The sequence below is a fragment of the Eutrema salsugineum genome, unplaced genomic scaffold (assembly GCF_000478725.1).
Source record: "Eutrema salsugineum unplaced genomic scaffold, Eutsalg1_0 scaffold_19, whole genome shotgun sequence".
In the NCBI taxonomy this organism is placed as follows: domain Eukaryota; kingdom Viridiplantae; phylum Streptophyta; class Magnoliopsida; order Brassicales; family Brassicaceae; genus Eutrema; species Eutrema salsugineum.
Genome location: NW_006256838.1, coordinates 2,705,636 through 2,719,034, shown reverse-complemented (window position 1 = coordinate 2,719,034; position 13,399 = coordinate 2,705,636). Strand labels below are relative to the sequence as shown.

The window sequence follows — 13,399 nt, the reverse complement described above, 5'->3', positions numbered from 1 at the left end:
TATTTGAAAGTTTAAAAAGAAGACAAAAAGGACATAATTTACAATCACAGCTTTGTATTTCTTAGACACCAGTGGATATGCTTTCACATTTCCTCTTTCCCGCCTCTTTGGATGCAAAGTTGTTTGCTGCACTCACTATCCAATTTATCAGTTTGGAGATGACTTCTCGTGTACGCAAGAAGAGCTCTATGTCTAACAACATCTTTAAATCTCTATACAATCGAACCATTTTGAAAGAATGAATGTGTAGGAGGAGGAGAAGAAGAAGAAGTTAAACGTGTCACCGGTGATCAACTCGGTACCGACATACCAATGTAGCCAACTCCAACAACAAAGAAAGCAATGGACTGCAAGAAAAGGTATACATAAAGGTATGTCTTCCCGAACACAAAGTCGTAGTATCCACATATGAATAGATACATCCCAACCATTATCTCTCGCCATCGGATTCTGCACCAAAAATTCAACCACTTCACAATCACATCAATCATTCTAACAACATTTCGTGCGATATAAAGATCTCTAGGGGGAAAAAAAGTTCAAACCTTTCGGGGAAGCTATAGTGAGGAATGAGGTTTTGCCTGAGAGCATTACTCTCTCCTAGTTTCTGTGTCACAACCCATTCCTTAACTCTACTAGTCTCTAGCAGTCCAATGAGTGTTCCCTTACTCCTATGCATCGCCATTACGTTCTCGAACAAGATCCAATACAATATGAGGTAGAATGATTTTGGTGTTGCGATAGCATTTAGGATAGTGATGGTAGCTGGAATGTAGATAGTTGTCCATTTAGGTACTTCTATTTCCGGGAATATAACCGTAGCAGGCAAAATCAGACAGTAGAAGACGAATGTGAAGATGTGTACTACAATCTTCCTCACAAAGAAGAAATTGTATATCAAATACGCCTTCTTCCATAAAGACACTTTCTGTATCCAACATGCAGAGACAAAAACAATGAAAGGTCAATGAAATATACTTGCTTCCCAAGGAATCAGATTTGGGCTGTATGTAATCTACTTACTTCCTTTTGGATAATCTCCATGGCCATTTTCTTGAAGAGGTTCGCTGGACCGCAAGACCAACGATGTTGCTGAAACCGATATGCTCTAAATGAGCTCGGCAGCTCATTGTTCACCTGAAAAAAGAAGAGCTCCAAAACTTTTTCAGGCCATTACAGTACAAGGTTGAGTCATTGTCTTACAATTGGAAAGTTTCTTGATTTCTTAAACCTTAACGTCGTCAACAAACACAAACTTCCAGCCGTTTAAATAAGCCCTAACTGCTAAATCCATGTCCTCGACAATCGTGCGGTCTTGCCATCCACCAGCCTCACTCAAAGCTGAAATTCTCCACACACCAGCAGTACCTAAACAGTCAAACAATGTTCCTTTATAATCACTCAAATTTAGGATCTTATTCATAACAAAACACACAAGAGCATGGATATGGATGCTCCACCGTTGAATCCAAAGAACCCATGTAAGGAGGATCCAGACTTTTGCTCCACCGCAAAATGGTAGTTAAGAGACATCTCTTGTATTCTTGTCATACAACACTCATCAGCATTCACTGCCACACAAACACACACACACACACAAGCAAAATCAGCTGAACAAATCGATTTTAAAATGGGTTTTTTAGCAAGCTCGAGAGTGAAGAAGAAAGATCTAACCGTATTTCCAGCCGGCCTGTACAAGAGCTATCTCAGAGTTGTGAGCAAGAAAAGGAACAGTACGTTGAAGAAAATCAGGTTCAGGCTGAAAATCTGCATCGAATATAACGACAAACTCGCATCCCTCCACATAACTATGTTTCATTCCTGCAGTGAGAGCTCCAGCTTTGTACCCGTTTCGACTGTCTCTAACCTCAGACTTTATTTTTATACCTTCACTCTCCCATTTATTACACTCCAATCTAACCAGTTCCTATATTTTTGTTTTGTTTCAAAAAGACCCTTTTGTTATATACCTTGTAATAACCGTGGCTGAGACAAAGAACAATGTAGGTTTCAAACGGGTTTAACGAAAGGACCTTACTGTGTGGATCAGTTGAGTCATCAAGCACTTGTACAATCATCCTATCCAATGGCCATTTTAGCTTGCAAACCGCTCCTATCGAAAGTTGACATACCTGCAGATAAAAAAGATCACTAGTGAAACAGAATTCTCTGTTTTTGAAACACAAGTCTCTCTGCTTTCTGAAACAGAGTGCTCTGTTTTTTTTGTTTGAAATCAAGTCACCTCTTTTTCGTTGAAGATTGGGATTTGGATGAGAACCATTGGATGATTGCTGGAAGGAGCTAGCTCGACGTCATCGCTCTTAAAGGATTCCCATTTGAGAACTTTCTTTGGTGCTCGTCCACTTAATTTGACAATGGCTACAACTATAGCCATATAAGCTGCATCTATGAACAACAACAGAGAGATAACCTGACATAGATTCACCAGAAGTTTCAGAATCGGTACGAGAAAGATGAATCTGGTTTGCTCCAACACATATCCGATCACTCCCAACATGTTCATGTCGTCGAATAGCCCATCGGAAGATGTCGCCATTGCAGATACTCTTGAGCTCCCAACACAAACACAGAAGAAACAATCTTGTGGGAGAGAAGATTAGCAAAGCAGGAGAAAGCTTCGAAATCTCCCTCCAGAGAGAGAAATGAGCTTCAGGAAGATCCGACATTCTTTTTACTACCATTTGTCTTTTGATTTAGTAAAAGTCTTTTGTTTTTATTTGATTTGAATAAACTATGAGACATGTATAATCGTGATCAGATAAAATAAATATTAATGCGTTTTGATTGAGCTGGAATTGGTTGTTTCCGCACCACATCATGACTTAGTTTTTGTGTTGAGATTTCAATATTTTATGACATAATCAGCATCTCTGACTTTTGTTTGATTTAATATGTCTAACGAGATCAGTAATCGCTTGCATATTTAGACCGATCAATGAGAGGTACTGTTTTATATAATTTTAAATGCTCACAAGAACGACAGCATTAATTAACAGACAATTAATAAACATGCCCATCTACTTACATACATATGATGGATAGATATCCCAAATTTATCATATTTGGTACAAAAGCATTTCTATATGAGACGGAGGAAAAGCTAAAATAAAAATGATAGCTTTATCTTTCATATTCTATTTTCTTAATCACATAAATTTTTCATATTATAAGCAAATAGCATTTCTGTTTTTTTTTTTGTCAAGCTTATCAGCAATTATTTACATGTGTGAATTGTCACTAAAGACAAGCGGTTTAGATGGGTCCTCTCATCAATGCAAACGATTATCACTTGCAAAGTCAATGATTAGTGGACCATTCTTTATTTACAGGGGAAAACATGTAAAAGTTCATGCACTTAATTCTGAACTTGTACATGAGTTGTAACTTGTACCTTGATTGATGAAGTTATTTATCTATAGACACAAAAAATTACATGTTTTCCAAAATGTCATAAAAAGATTTACGAATTCAATTGCAACTCACATTTACAGGATCCAGGTTCAGGAATTGGTTAAGACAACTTTTTTATTTTTATTTGTTAAAGCCGAGTTTATCAGGAAGGTTAAGCAAGTATGCGTATAGCCATTAGACACACTACTTGTGCTAATATAATTTGTTTAAAGGACAGGGCTCTCATTTAACTATATGTCAAATAACGATTATGTTTCATAATTTGAATTTCACGTCATGAATTTTCTAAATTTATTTACATCGATAAAATTAAAATAGATAGTTAGGCCTCAAGTATGTTCAAATTGATTTTATGTGAACCTAAACCAATTATATTTGTGTTTTGCAATTGAGTATGTTCTATGTGGGCCAAGTTTGTTTTCTTAGAAGAAGCGACCACGTGATTTCCACGCGCTCTAAAAGCGAGTGGATGAAGAGAACGTAATCTTGGATACGCTGCTTAGCTTCACTGCCACAAACGCAAAGCTTTCTCTCCCTCTTCGTCTTCTTCCATATGCATCGCTCTTAAAAAACCGTTTATCTATTCACAATGGCCGTCGCTCTCAACGCCGGCTTCAGTTCTCCGGTAAGTATTTGTTGTCTTCTTCTTCTTGTTTGGTGATCCGGTTTCTCATACACCTGTGTATAATTGCTTCACAACCACCTTATCCTTAATTGGGATGATTTCGTTTGGTTAGTTGATTATCCTTTTGGTTTCTGTAAAATCGAAACTGTTTCGTTTCCCTGCAGATTCCTGAAACTGGGTTTAATTTGTAAGCCTTAAAGTTTTCTTTTTTGGGTTGAAATTCCACAGTTTCATTTCTCCTTGATTGGTCTCTCTTGAATGGAGAAAGCTTCTTTTTGCTGAAATTAACAAAAACCCTTCTCTCTTTTGAAGCTTCATAACAGATCCAATAAGGTTCGTAGTTTCACAACTCAAGCTACACCGTTAAAGCCTTCGCCTTTCGCGTTCCACATTTCTCTAAATGGTTCAACAAGTTTGTTACTTTCAAGCAAAAGAAGATTGGTGTTATCTTGTTTGGAGACAAACGATAATTCAATCACATCAACATCGGTCGATACTTCCTCTTCGGATTCAAATAAACCAGCAAGTGAATCCGTCGAGTCAGGCAACAATGGTTCTGCGAAAAGAGCACCATTGACAGCAAGAGAGAGACTAAGAGCGGCTCGTGTGCTTAGCCGATACACAGAAGCAACACCGAAACCATCAAAACCCAAAATGGGGAGCCAGATTCTTGAGGTGCTCAAGGAAAGTGATAAGAAATCAAATAGGAAACCGGGTCTACCGGAAGCACCAACCAACATGCTTGATGATAGCAGGAGAGGTATGCCAAAGAAAGGCCTTACATTTGATCTCCCTGGAAGCGCAGATATACTCGTCATCGCTTTTTCCTTTGTCTTCATAAGCACTGTGATGTTTGCTACTACTTTTGTTGTCTGGAAACTCGGTGCCATTCACTTCAACGAAAACTAAATATAAGAAGATGTTGGACAAAGCCTAATGGATTTTCCAGAGTAGGAAAACTATCAAAGCAGAAGAGTGAGAGTTGTAGTTGAAATGCATACTTGGGGAAGCTGATCACTTGGCAAAGCTGGTTTGAGTGTATACTGTCTAGTAGTACACAATTTTGCTATTACATCTCTTCATGCTTTATTCTCAAGTTATAGCATTTACATTGTAGTTTCTTTTTATAAAACAGATGTGGAAATAGATTGATTATACCCAAAAAAGAAAAAGGCCAACGTACGTAGACATATATATGTTCAAACCGCTAACCCAAGAAAGACGTCTTCAAAAATGTACCAGATTATAAGGAACAAATATGATTTAGAGATTTGGGATAATAATAACAAATTGTATAAAACGGGAGTGGACATGTTCGGATCTGTATAGTCTAGTTATCTCAGTTTGCGAGTTTTTAGAGTTTTTTCATATAACAGGTGAGCGTAAGGGTCAAAGGGAAAGACTTTACTAATTAAGACTCCTAAGAGACAACAAGAGCGACGTATCTCAAGAGACGAGAGCCAGGCTCAAAAAAAGGCCTTAAAACAATTTATACGTTCAGTCATCATAACATCTGTTCATCATCCACAGTTTCAGGCTTTCAGCTTCCCAATATCACAAGTATGAGAACGATAGGCTTTGATTAATTTTATGACAGTAAAGTGAGAAAAAAGACTGACTAGCATGTCCAAGAAAAGATCAGTAGCTCTAAGCGCAATCAAATTATTATAAATGTACAAAAAAAACATCCTAGCCATCCAAATGTACAAGAGTGTGATCAATTTAAAGAAAGCAGTAGAGAACCTATTAACAAGACAAACATCTTCTAGTGCTTATGAAACTATAATTTCAATCTAAACATAAGAGATTTGAGTAATTCGATAAAAGAGTGTGAATCAACTAGTAAATACGCAAGAGAGCAATATGAAGACAATAAAGCCTCGCATTAATAGAAAATAGATTCAATCCAACAACAACAAAAATGTATTCTCTTGAAAATTGAAACAAAAGACAGAATTGTTATCTAATTCCGGTGAAATCCAGGAAAAAACGAAACACAAAGCAGAGGGAAAAGCGAAAGACTTGTCGATTTGATGCGCCTACTTAGATCTCTGTCTCATCTTTCGTCTCTTCCTCTTCAACCTCCTCATACGCTTCTTCTTCCACTGAAAATCAAAAACACCACCAGATCCACAATTAATTATTCACTTAGGAAAAAAGCAAGAAACTTTCTGAAACAATCGAATCGGGAAGATTGGAAGTAGATCATATTACCTTAGCTCTCATGACTTCTTTTTCACAAAACCTAATCGACGATTTCTTAGTGTGAGTGACAAAACAAGATGAAATATATATTCCAGAAACCCTAGAGGAAATGGATCGAGACCAATAATACATTTAGGCTTTTACTATTGGCCCGTTCCTTTATTATGGGCCTAATAGGCCCATCTACACTCATCACTCACAGTACTGTTTTCATCCTAAATGTTCCGGCTAAAACCCTCCAGAAGAGAGAAAAAAAAGAGTCATTTTTACTAATCTCCGGCGCCTTAAATTTGACGATGTCTCTTCTCCGGCGATACTTTAAAGAAGCAACTAATTCGAGATTTCTCCTTCGATCTATCTCCACCATAAATACCAATCCAATTGCTCCTCGTCATCGTCGTACTACCACTGAGTTCGATAACCTCATCTACGAAGCAGGAAGCTCCGGCGATTTCGAAGCCGTACGCCGTCTCCTAAACAGCCGCGTCGTAAACGCTTGTTTCAACACCACCGCAACTTTCAAATTCCTAACCAACACCGCCTCTTACTCCTCCTCACTCGAAGATCTCCGCCGCGTTTTGCCTCAAACGGACCCCGGCTACACGAGGAATCACGCCTACGAAACTCTCATCGCGCGACTCTGCAAACTCGGCCGGACCGACGACGCTCTGATCCTGATCGGCGATATGGCAAGCGGGAGATTCGGTCTCTCGTTTCGCACATTCCATCCGATCATAAACACGCTCACGAAGAAGAACAAGATCGAGGAAGCTTGGCGCGTAGTGGAATTGATGAGATCTCACGAGATTCCGGTGGACGTGACGTCGTACAACTACTTTTTGACTTCGCACTGCTACGACGGTGACGTGGCGGAGGCGAGCGAGGTGGTGAGGAAGATGGAGGAGGAAGGGATGTCGCCGGACACGCGTACTTTCGACGCGCTGGTGTTAGGCGCGTGTAAATCGGGGAAAGTGGAGGCGGCGATGGCGATTCTGAGGAGGATGGAGGAAGAAGGGTTACCGGTATTGTACGCCACTCATGCGCACGTTATAGCGGAGATGATTGAGAGTGGCTATTATGCGCTGGGAGTGGAGTTCGTGATGGCGTACGCAGGGAAAGATAAGAGATTGGATGAAGAGAATTTGGGGAGTTTGGCTAGTAAGCTTATCAAGAGGAAGAGGTTTAAGGAAGCCAAGTTGGTTTTGAAAGAGATGTGTGTGAGAGGACTCAGAATGGGAATTGCTTTGCGTGATTTTTATGAGACCAATGTTGTAGTAAAAGAGCAATGATTGATTCTGATAAGAAGAAAGACGATCACCATTGTTACAGAGAGCAGAACACTACATTGATAAAAATTGAACTTAGCAGCAGATATTGAGGGAGATAAAATCTGATTGGTTTCTTTTCTATGGATCGTGGAACAAAGAGACTGTAACTGTGAAGATCTATCTTATTATAAGCTTCTTTGCATTTTTAGCAGATGGAGATCTTCTTTAGAGTTTACAACATTTCATGATACATATACCTTCGTATTTGCTTCCAATTCATGGATTCTTGTGCAATTAAGAATCCTTCCAATGAATTGAATTTCACATTTCACATCAGTTGCAGACAAACTCGCCTTGAAGATAGAATTGGAGAACACGTTTTGTTTAATTTACAAGTGAGCAACATTTACAGGAAAGAACTTTCTACTTTTATTCGCGATATTTATTTACTTATTACACGACACTTTCTACATTGGGAGGCTTAGCTCCCAAGTAAGTTAGCTTTGTGGCACCTCTACTTGTTCGAGATTAATGTGGGATCCATCGAGTTGGTAGTTCCAATACCAGCTTCCTGTTTCCATTACCTCTTCTCTTATTGCTTCCAAGTTGATGCTTAAACCTAAATCTATCACCAAAATAATGCAATCAATCAATACTAGTGTCAACTTGGCCTCAATTAATATCATCATTGGTTTTGATATGATTCACTGACCTGAATTTCCTTGTGTGATCTTCAGTCTGTGACCGTCTGGTACTTCAAAAACTTGGTTTCCCTGTATCATCGACAAAGCGAATAGAGATCACTTGATTCGAAGCAGACACACTCTAATCTCTGTGTTGAACAAGGATTTTAACTTCCACGTTTACTTTACCTGTATAGTTACATTGCTGGCTTCGAATTCTGCATTTCCGTGCAATATGATCTTACAAGTCTCAAGCCGGTTCACATCGTTTCTCCAGTAAACATTTGATTTACTCTTCCAATCGATTCCTTGGTTCACTACCTTGACGTTATGCAGTTTACACTTGCCACACCTACCAAAAACAAGTTGTGTGAATTCATATGCAAACCAACAGACATGTATCTTAAAGAGAAATTCCAGTACAATTTTGATATATAACTGCTCTACCTTAATCCGTATTGTAATATTGGTTCACCATTTTCGTTTATTGTTGTCGAACCCATGGCATTCTCAGCAGTGATGATCAAGCTACCGTCAACCTATGCGATGGATGCTGATTTAGAACTTAAGAAACTCAACACGATGAAAGCTAATGCAAAATCTAGTTAACAGAATAAAATATGGAACCTGAACATTGTTCCATGAGACCTCTGCAATCTCTAGTTGCAGTTCTGAGCAATTGGAAATGGACCCTCCCTTGAACTGCAACAATTATCATATATGATCAATTATACTAAAGCACTTTCTAGAGGGCATTTTCTAGTGTCACGAACAGACTATTCACTTACTTTCTGTCTTGAAACTTCCCAAAGAGGACCGAGAGCAGGATGCAGAAGGATGATATACGGCGGTGGGGAATCCACATATTTATCATTAGGTTCAACCTGGAGAAGTAGAAAACTACTAATTCTCAATTTGAAGTAGAATGAAACTATTAGGTCTCAATTTGAAATTGTGATTTATAAGATTCACTCAGAGATGTAAAACATCTTCATGGCTCTGTGATAATTAAAACAAGTCATATAAAAGAGATGTACATATGAACTAACCATGGGAATTTTAATATCACATTCTGTAAGGAGGTCATATGCATTCCGGAGTATATCCAACAATGCACCATCTGGAGTCTGTAAAGAAAGAAATAAGTTCGAAAAATAGTCATATTACACTAGATAAAAAAATTAGTTTAAATCAAAGCAACGCGACAAAGGAAAAGACAAAGGACATAGAAAGTGGTTAGAGAAACGAACCTGGTGTAATGCAGCACTTGCGTGTGGTTTCTTCTTCTTAGCTGATGAAGTGACCCTTCTTCGTTCGTTGTACACAATATATGTATCCAGTTTGTCTGGTAAGATCATATTAAGCGAGTTAGTAACACCTAAATACAGATATGCATAAAAACATTGCAACTTATTCAAACAACTTTACCTTCTAGACTGCCCTGACATCTAGATGGAAACTTATTTGAGAAACTGTCTGCTATGTTTTGCATCGTGCACTCCAATCTACCACCCATAACGCTGCCCGAAAAGAAAAAATAATAAGAAAGTTGCTACCGATGTTATCAAACTCGTAAAGTTTATTTGAAGTATACATTTCAAGGCAATTGGGATCTAGAAAAAAAAAGTGCTAGGAGTCAAGAGGAAATGGAAGTCCATTTCCGTTTTAGCTACCCAGCAGTCTCGATTTGACCGATGACGAGAAGAATGGTAACTATAACAAGGGAACATCGAAGATCAGTCAGCATAAGTGTTCAGAAATACAAACCTGTGATAGTCTCCGTACTGGTCAGTGTATTCAATTCGCTTCTTTGTATTGAGAACCATATTTGGCAGACTTTTTACACTACTGCTCGACCCAATTGACTCGGCAGAATGTAAGTCTACATATAGAATGTTTGTATTGGCAGGGAAATCAGCCTGCAAGCTTCAGAAAGAAGTAGAAAAGAAAAAATGATTTGATTTTGATCATTGCACTCTTAGCTGAAGAAAAATATGGGAATTGAGGTTTAACCAGAAAACAAGAAAGAACAACTACCATTGAAGGCCGAAAATAATAGAGTAGATAAATTACACGCTCATTTTTTTCAGCTAGAACTTGGATACTATGAAACGGTTCTCGGTATATCCAACTTTTTAAAGGATAAACAAACTAAATGACAGAAATCTCATACCCATTTGAATCTAGTGATCTGTTGGAGATTCCGAATTTATCAAATTCAGTGTACTCAATGCATGATACACCATACTCCCACTCCCCATCAAGATTCTTCTTCTCCATCAATACATTAATTCCTTCGGTTGCTCCAGCATTTCTTTTGCAGGATGCAAATCCAAGTTTCTGCCACATTAAGATTCACAATATATCAAGGTTTGCGGTGATCAACTGTTTCCAAGCCCAAAAAGGTATTATTTCACTTTTTTGTTTTTTCTTGAAGTGATAGAGCTGTGATTACACTTAGTTAATATGTGTTCAAAACTAGTAAGCAAGGTTGGAAAGCATCGCCATCTTAGTAGACAGTTAACTGTCAAAAACTAACTAAACAGAGTTTGAGGCCTAAGACACAGCTCAGACTTCTACAGGAACTTATTCATCATATACGCTCAAGAAACATTACTACGTAATATAGAAATCTTCTTCAAGCCCAGCTATCAGGGGACCATTAGCAATAAACACCAAAAGTGATATAAATAATCTTTTGAATCTATGTCCAATGTGTGGATTCTAAATATACAAATACAGTGCACGCCTACCTTCTTATACCGTAAACCAATCCCAGCAAGGGCCAAGAGAGTAACATCTGTGGCAGCGACAACATTACTGCAATATCACAATTATCAACACTAAGTCAAGAATTCCAGGTACCTCTTAAATTATTTTAATGAACAACAACACAAGCTACACGTGACTAACCTAACTTGCCGAACGGTTGCTCCTTTTCTTCCATGGTCATTAAACCATTTAAAGACGCCTTTGTCATAAGCCAATTTCCAAATCACACCATGACCACCAGGTTTACTAACTGGCACGAAGGGCTTTGATACTATCCATTGACCATCTTCAGCACTGACAGCTGGGACGAGAGGCTAAAGATCAAAAACCATTTTTTCAACCGTGAGTATACTCAATATACAGTTGTTGCCAAAAAGGGTAATATGAATCAAAAGAAATTATATATTTCCTATACCTGTTCAAAGAGTTGGAAATTTGATTGACCCCTTCCGAACCATTCAAGCCTTTTGCAAAGCGAAGTTACATGCTCATGGTTCTTCTTTGCAGCACTTGTCATAATGGCAACAGGTGTGACACATTGCTTTCCATAAAGTTTGAAGTAAAGGAACTCTCTAGCCTATAAATTACAAAAAGAAAAAAGGATAACCAAATATCATTACTAACTCATATGAACAAATACAGTTGTTTATACCTCAAATGCTGCTGATTTTTCAGTTTCATTCATACAAATACAAAAAAAAAAAAACTACCAATAATCACTCAAGTATTTAGTGAACCTGTACCTGAAGGTCTCTAATAAGTCCCTCCAACAAAGTTCGTCCACAATGAGTAAGCATTGCTGCCGGAAGGCATTCTCCTGTTTCTGGATCGACCAAACCTAACCTGTCTGCTGCACCTCCTAGGGGATATATCTCACCTAAATCTGGCAATCCCTAATATGTACAACAACTTATAATCCAGAAACCATAGACAACAATTTCGGTCAATATTGAAAGCAATAACACATTACTAACCTTAATTCCCCATAATGCCGCCTGGGAGGCAAACTCTTTCTCTTGAGTGAGGTCAAGAACGCTAGGAGAGTGCATTTCTAAGTACTGGCAACTTAAAGACTCTTCAACAAGATGTGATCGGCTCGCATTATGCCTCTTAGTCGATTGGTGAAGAAGCTCGAGAACCATAACCTGATATCTGACAAACAATCATGCATGTCTCAGCAGTGAATATATCAAAGAGAGAAATGCCATTTTCTTTCACTTTCAAGGGATCTCCTTTAAGGGTTCATCAAATTTCAGTACTAAAAGGAAGTTAAGTATTTGTTACCCGATGATTCCTCCAATGCAGTCGTAGAACTGTTCAATTTCTCCCAGAAACGTCAAGAACTTTCTAAAGTGAGCAATCTCCTCTGCATCTAAAACTGTACACGTCTCTCTTCTACCTTTATAGCCGTTGCTATTCACATCGAATCGCTCTATCATCTCCACCAACGCGTAAAGCGCGTTCTTCACAGAACTCCTCACTGTATACTCCTCTTCTTCTTCTTCAAATGTTTCCTCGTAACCCACACAGAGCGCGTGTTCTTGCCCCGCAGCGATCACACACTTGACGAGAAACATCTCTTTCGAATTCAAACCAAGTGAAGCTAAAACCTTGGATAAACCGCCTCGATTATCGCTGAAGAATCGACGAACTCTGGAATCAGCGTCGATGACCGCTTCCTTCCTCCGTAGGTCCTTGGAAACGTCTAGTTTCGATAGGAGAGCCTTAAGCCGATCGATTTCCGATGAGAAATCGTCGGATTCCGGAGGAGTCGGTGTTGAGTACTCCACAGGTACGGTGGACACGCGTCTCACCTGGTGATTACATTGCTGCTCGCTCTGAGGTAATTGCGAGGGAAATGAAGAAGAAGAAGAAGAAGAAGAAGAAGGGAGAAAGAGCAGAGGCTTCCTGAAATGCAGAGAGGTAAAGGAAGGACGAGAATATGTAGTTTGGAAGTGGAAGAAGGAGAGATGATTGTGGTTGTGGAGAATCGGAGAAGCTTGAGGATTGGCCATGGCGAGAGGAAGTTACAGGAGGAAGAAGAAGGAGTGGGGTTTTTGAAGAAGACCCGGAGGAGGGATAAGGAGAGATACTCGAAGCATATACCCTCCTCCCAAAAGCTGCGCTCTCAAATGTACGATTTTGCTTCTTTTCTTTCTTTTTCCTGTTTTTTGTTTTTTTTTTATCCAACCAGAAGCGGATGATTTGATGATTGTGTAGACGATGTGTGATTGTCGTGTGATGCAATCTTTAATCTGACGGTCCACATGGCATCTCTTTGGATTACACCGATGGGCCATGTTCACGTCGACTCCAATTTATTTTCCTTTTTTTCTTTTCTTTCTTGGTATACGTTTTATTTTTTTGTCAACATATAAACATATTACATTTAACTATGGTATGAGAATCCGAAA

At 38.8% G+C, this 13,399-nt stretch overlaps 4 protein-coding genes across 5 annotated transcripts; 2 read left to right on the top strand and 2 right to left on the bottom strand.

The window, feature by feature from the left end:
• Window positions 1-130: 130 nt before the first annotated feature.
• Window positions 131-2,630, bottom strand: LOC18020280 (probable mannan synthase 14). The gene is made up of 8 exons (XM_006402972.2): window positions 2,243-2,630; window positions 2,034-2,132; window positions 1,675-1,927; window positions 1,461-1,571; window positions 1,232-1,368; window positions 1,024-1,137; window positions 546-928; window positions 131-450 (listed from the first exon to the last, which is right to left on the bottom strand). The coding sequence occupies exons 1-8, from the start codon at window positions 2,555-2,557 to the stop codon at window positions 291-293; spliced, it is 1,572 nt and encodes a 523-aa protein (XP_006403035.1). The 5' UTR covers window positions 2,558-2,630; the 3' UTR covers window positions 131-290.
• Window positions 2,631-3,896: 1,266 nt separating this feature from the next.
• Window positions 3,897-5,217, top strand: LOC18020279. Its single transcript, XM_006402971.2, has 2 exons — window positions 3,897-4,057; window positions 4,370-5,217. The coding sequence occupies exons 1-2, from the start codon at window positions 4,022-4,024 to the stop codon at window positions 4,964-4,966; spliced, it is 633 nt and encodes a 210-aa protein (XP_006403034.1). The 5' UTR covers window positions 3,897-4,021; the 3' UTR covers window positions 4,967-5,217.
• A 1,064-nt stretch (window positions 5,218-6,281) lies between these two features.
• Window positions 6,282-7,690, top strand: LOC18020277 (pentatricopeptide repeat-containing protein At3g56030, mitochondrial). Its single transcript, XM_006402970.2, has one exon. The coding sequence runs from the start codon at window positions 6,427-6,429 to the stop codon at window positions 7,549-7,551; it is 1,125 nt and encodes a 374-aa protein (XP_006403033.2). The 5' UTR covers window positions 6,282-6,426; the 3' UTR covers window positions 7,552-7,690.
• A 143-nt stretch (window positions 7,691-7,833) lies between these two features.
• Window positions 7,834-13,161, bottom strand: LOC18020276 (UTP--glucose-1-phosphate uridylyltransferase 3, chloroplastic). Of its 2 annotated transcripts, none has more exons than XM_006402968.2 (17): window positions 12,270-13,161; window positions 11,960-12,137; window positions 11,729-11,878; window positions 11,401-11,562; window positions 11,127-11,299; window positions 10,967-11,033; window positions 10,387-10,553; window positions 9,981-10,139; window positions 9,642-9,733; window positions 9,464-9,558; window positions 9,263-9,340; window positions 9,002-9,097; window positions 8,841-8,915; window positions 8,661-8,752; window positions 8,403-8,565; window positions 8,243-8,303; window positions 7,834-8,149 (listed from the first exon to the last, which is right to left on the bottom strand). In XM_006402968.2, the coding sequence occupies exons 1-17, from the start codon at window positions 12,998-13,000 to the stop codon at window positions 8,028-8,030; spliced, it is 2,661 nt and encodes an 886-aa protein (XP_006403031.1). In that variant the 5' UTR covers window positions 13,001-13,161; the 3' UTR covers window positions 7,834-8,027. The 2 variants fall into 2 exon arrangements, with proteins under 2 accessions (XP_006403031.1, XP_006403032.1); XM_006402969.2 differs by having other exon boundaries at window positions 7,834-8,155; window positions 12,270-13,160.
• Window positions 13,162-13,399: the final 238 nt, after the last annotated feature.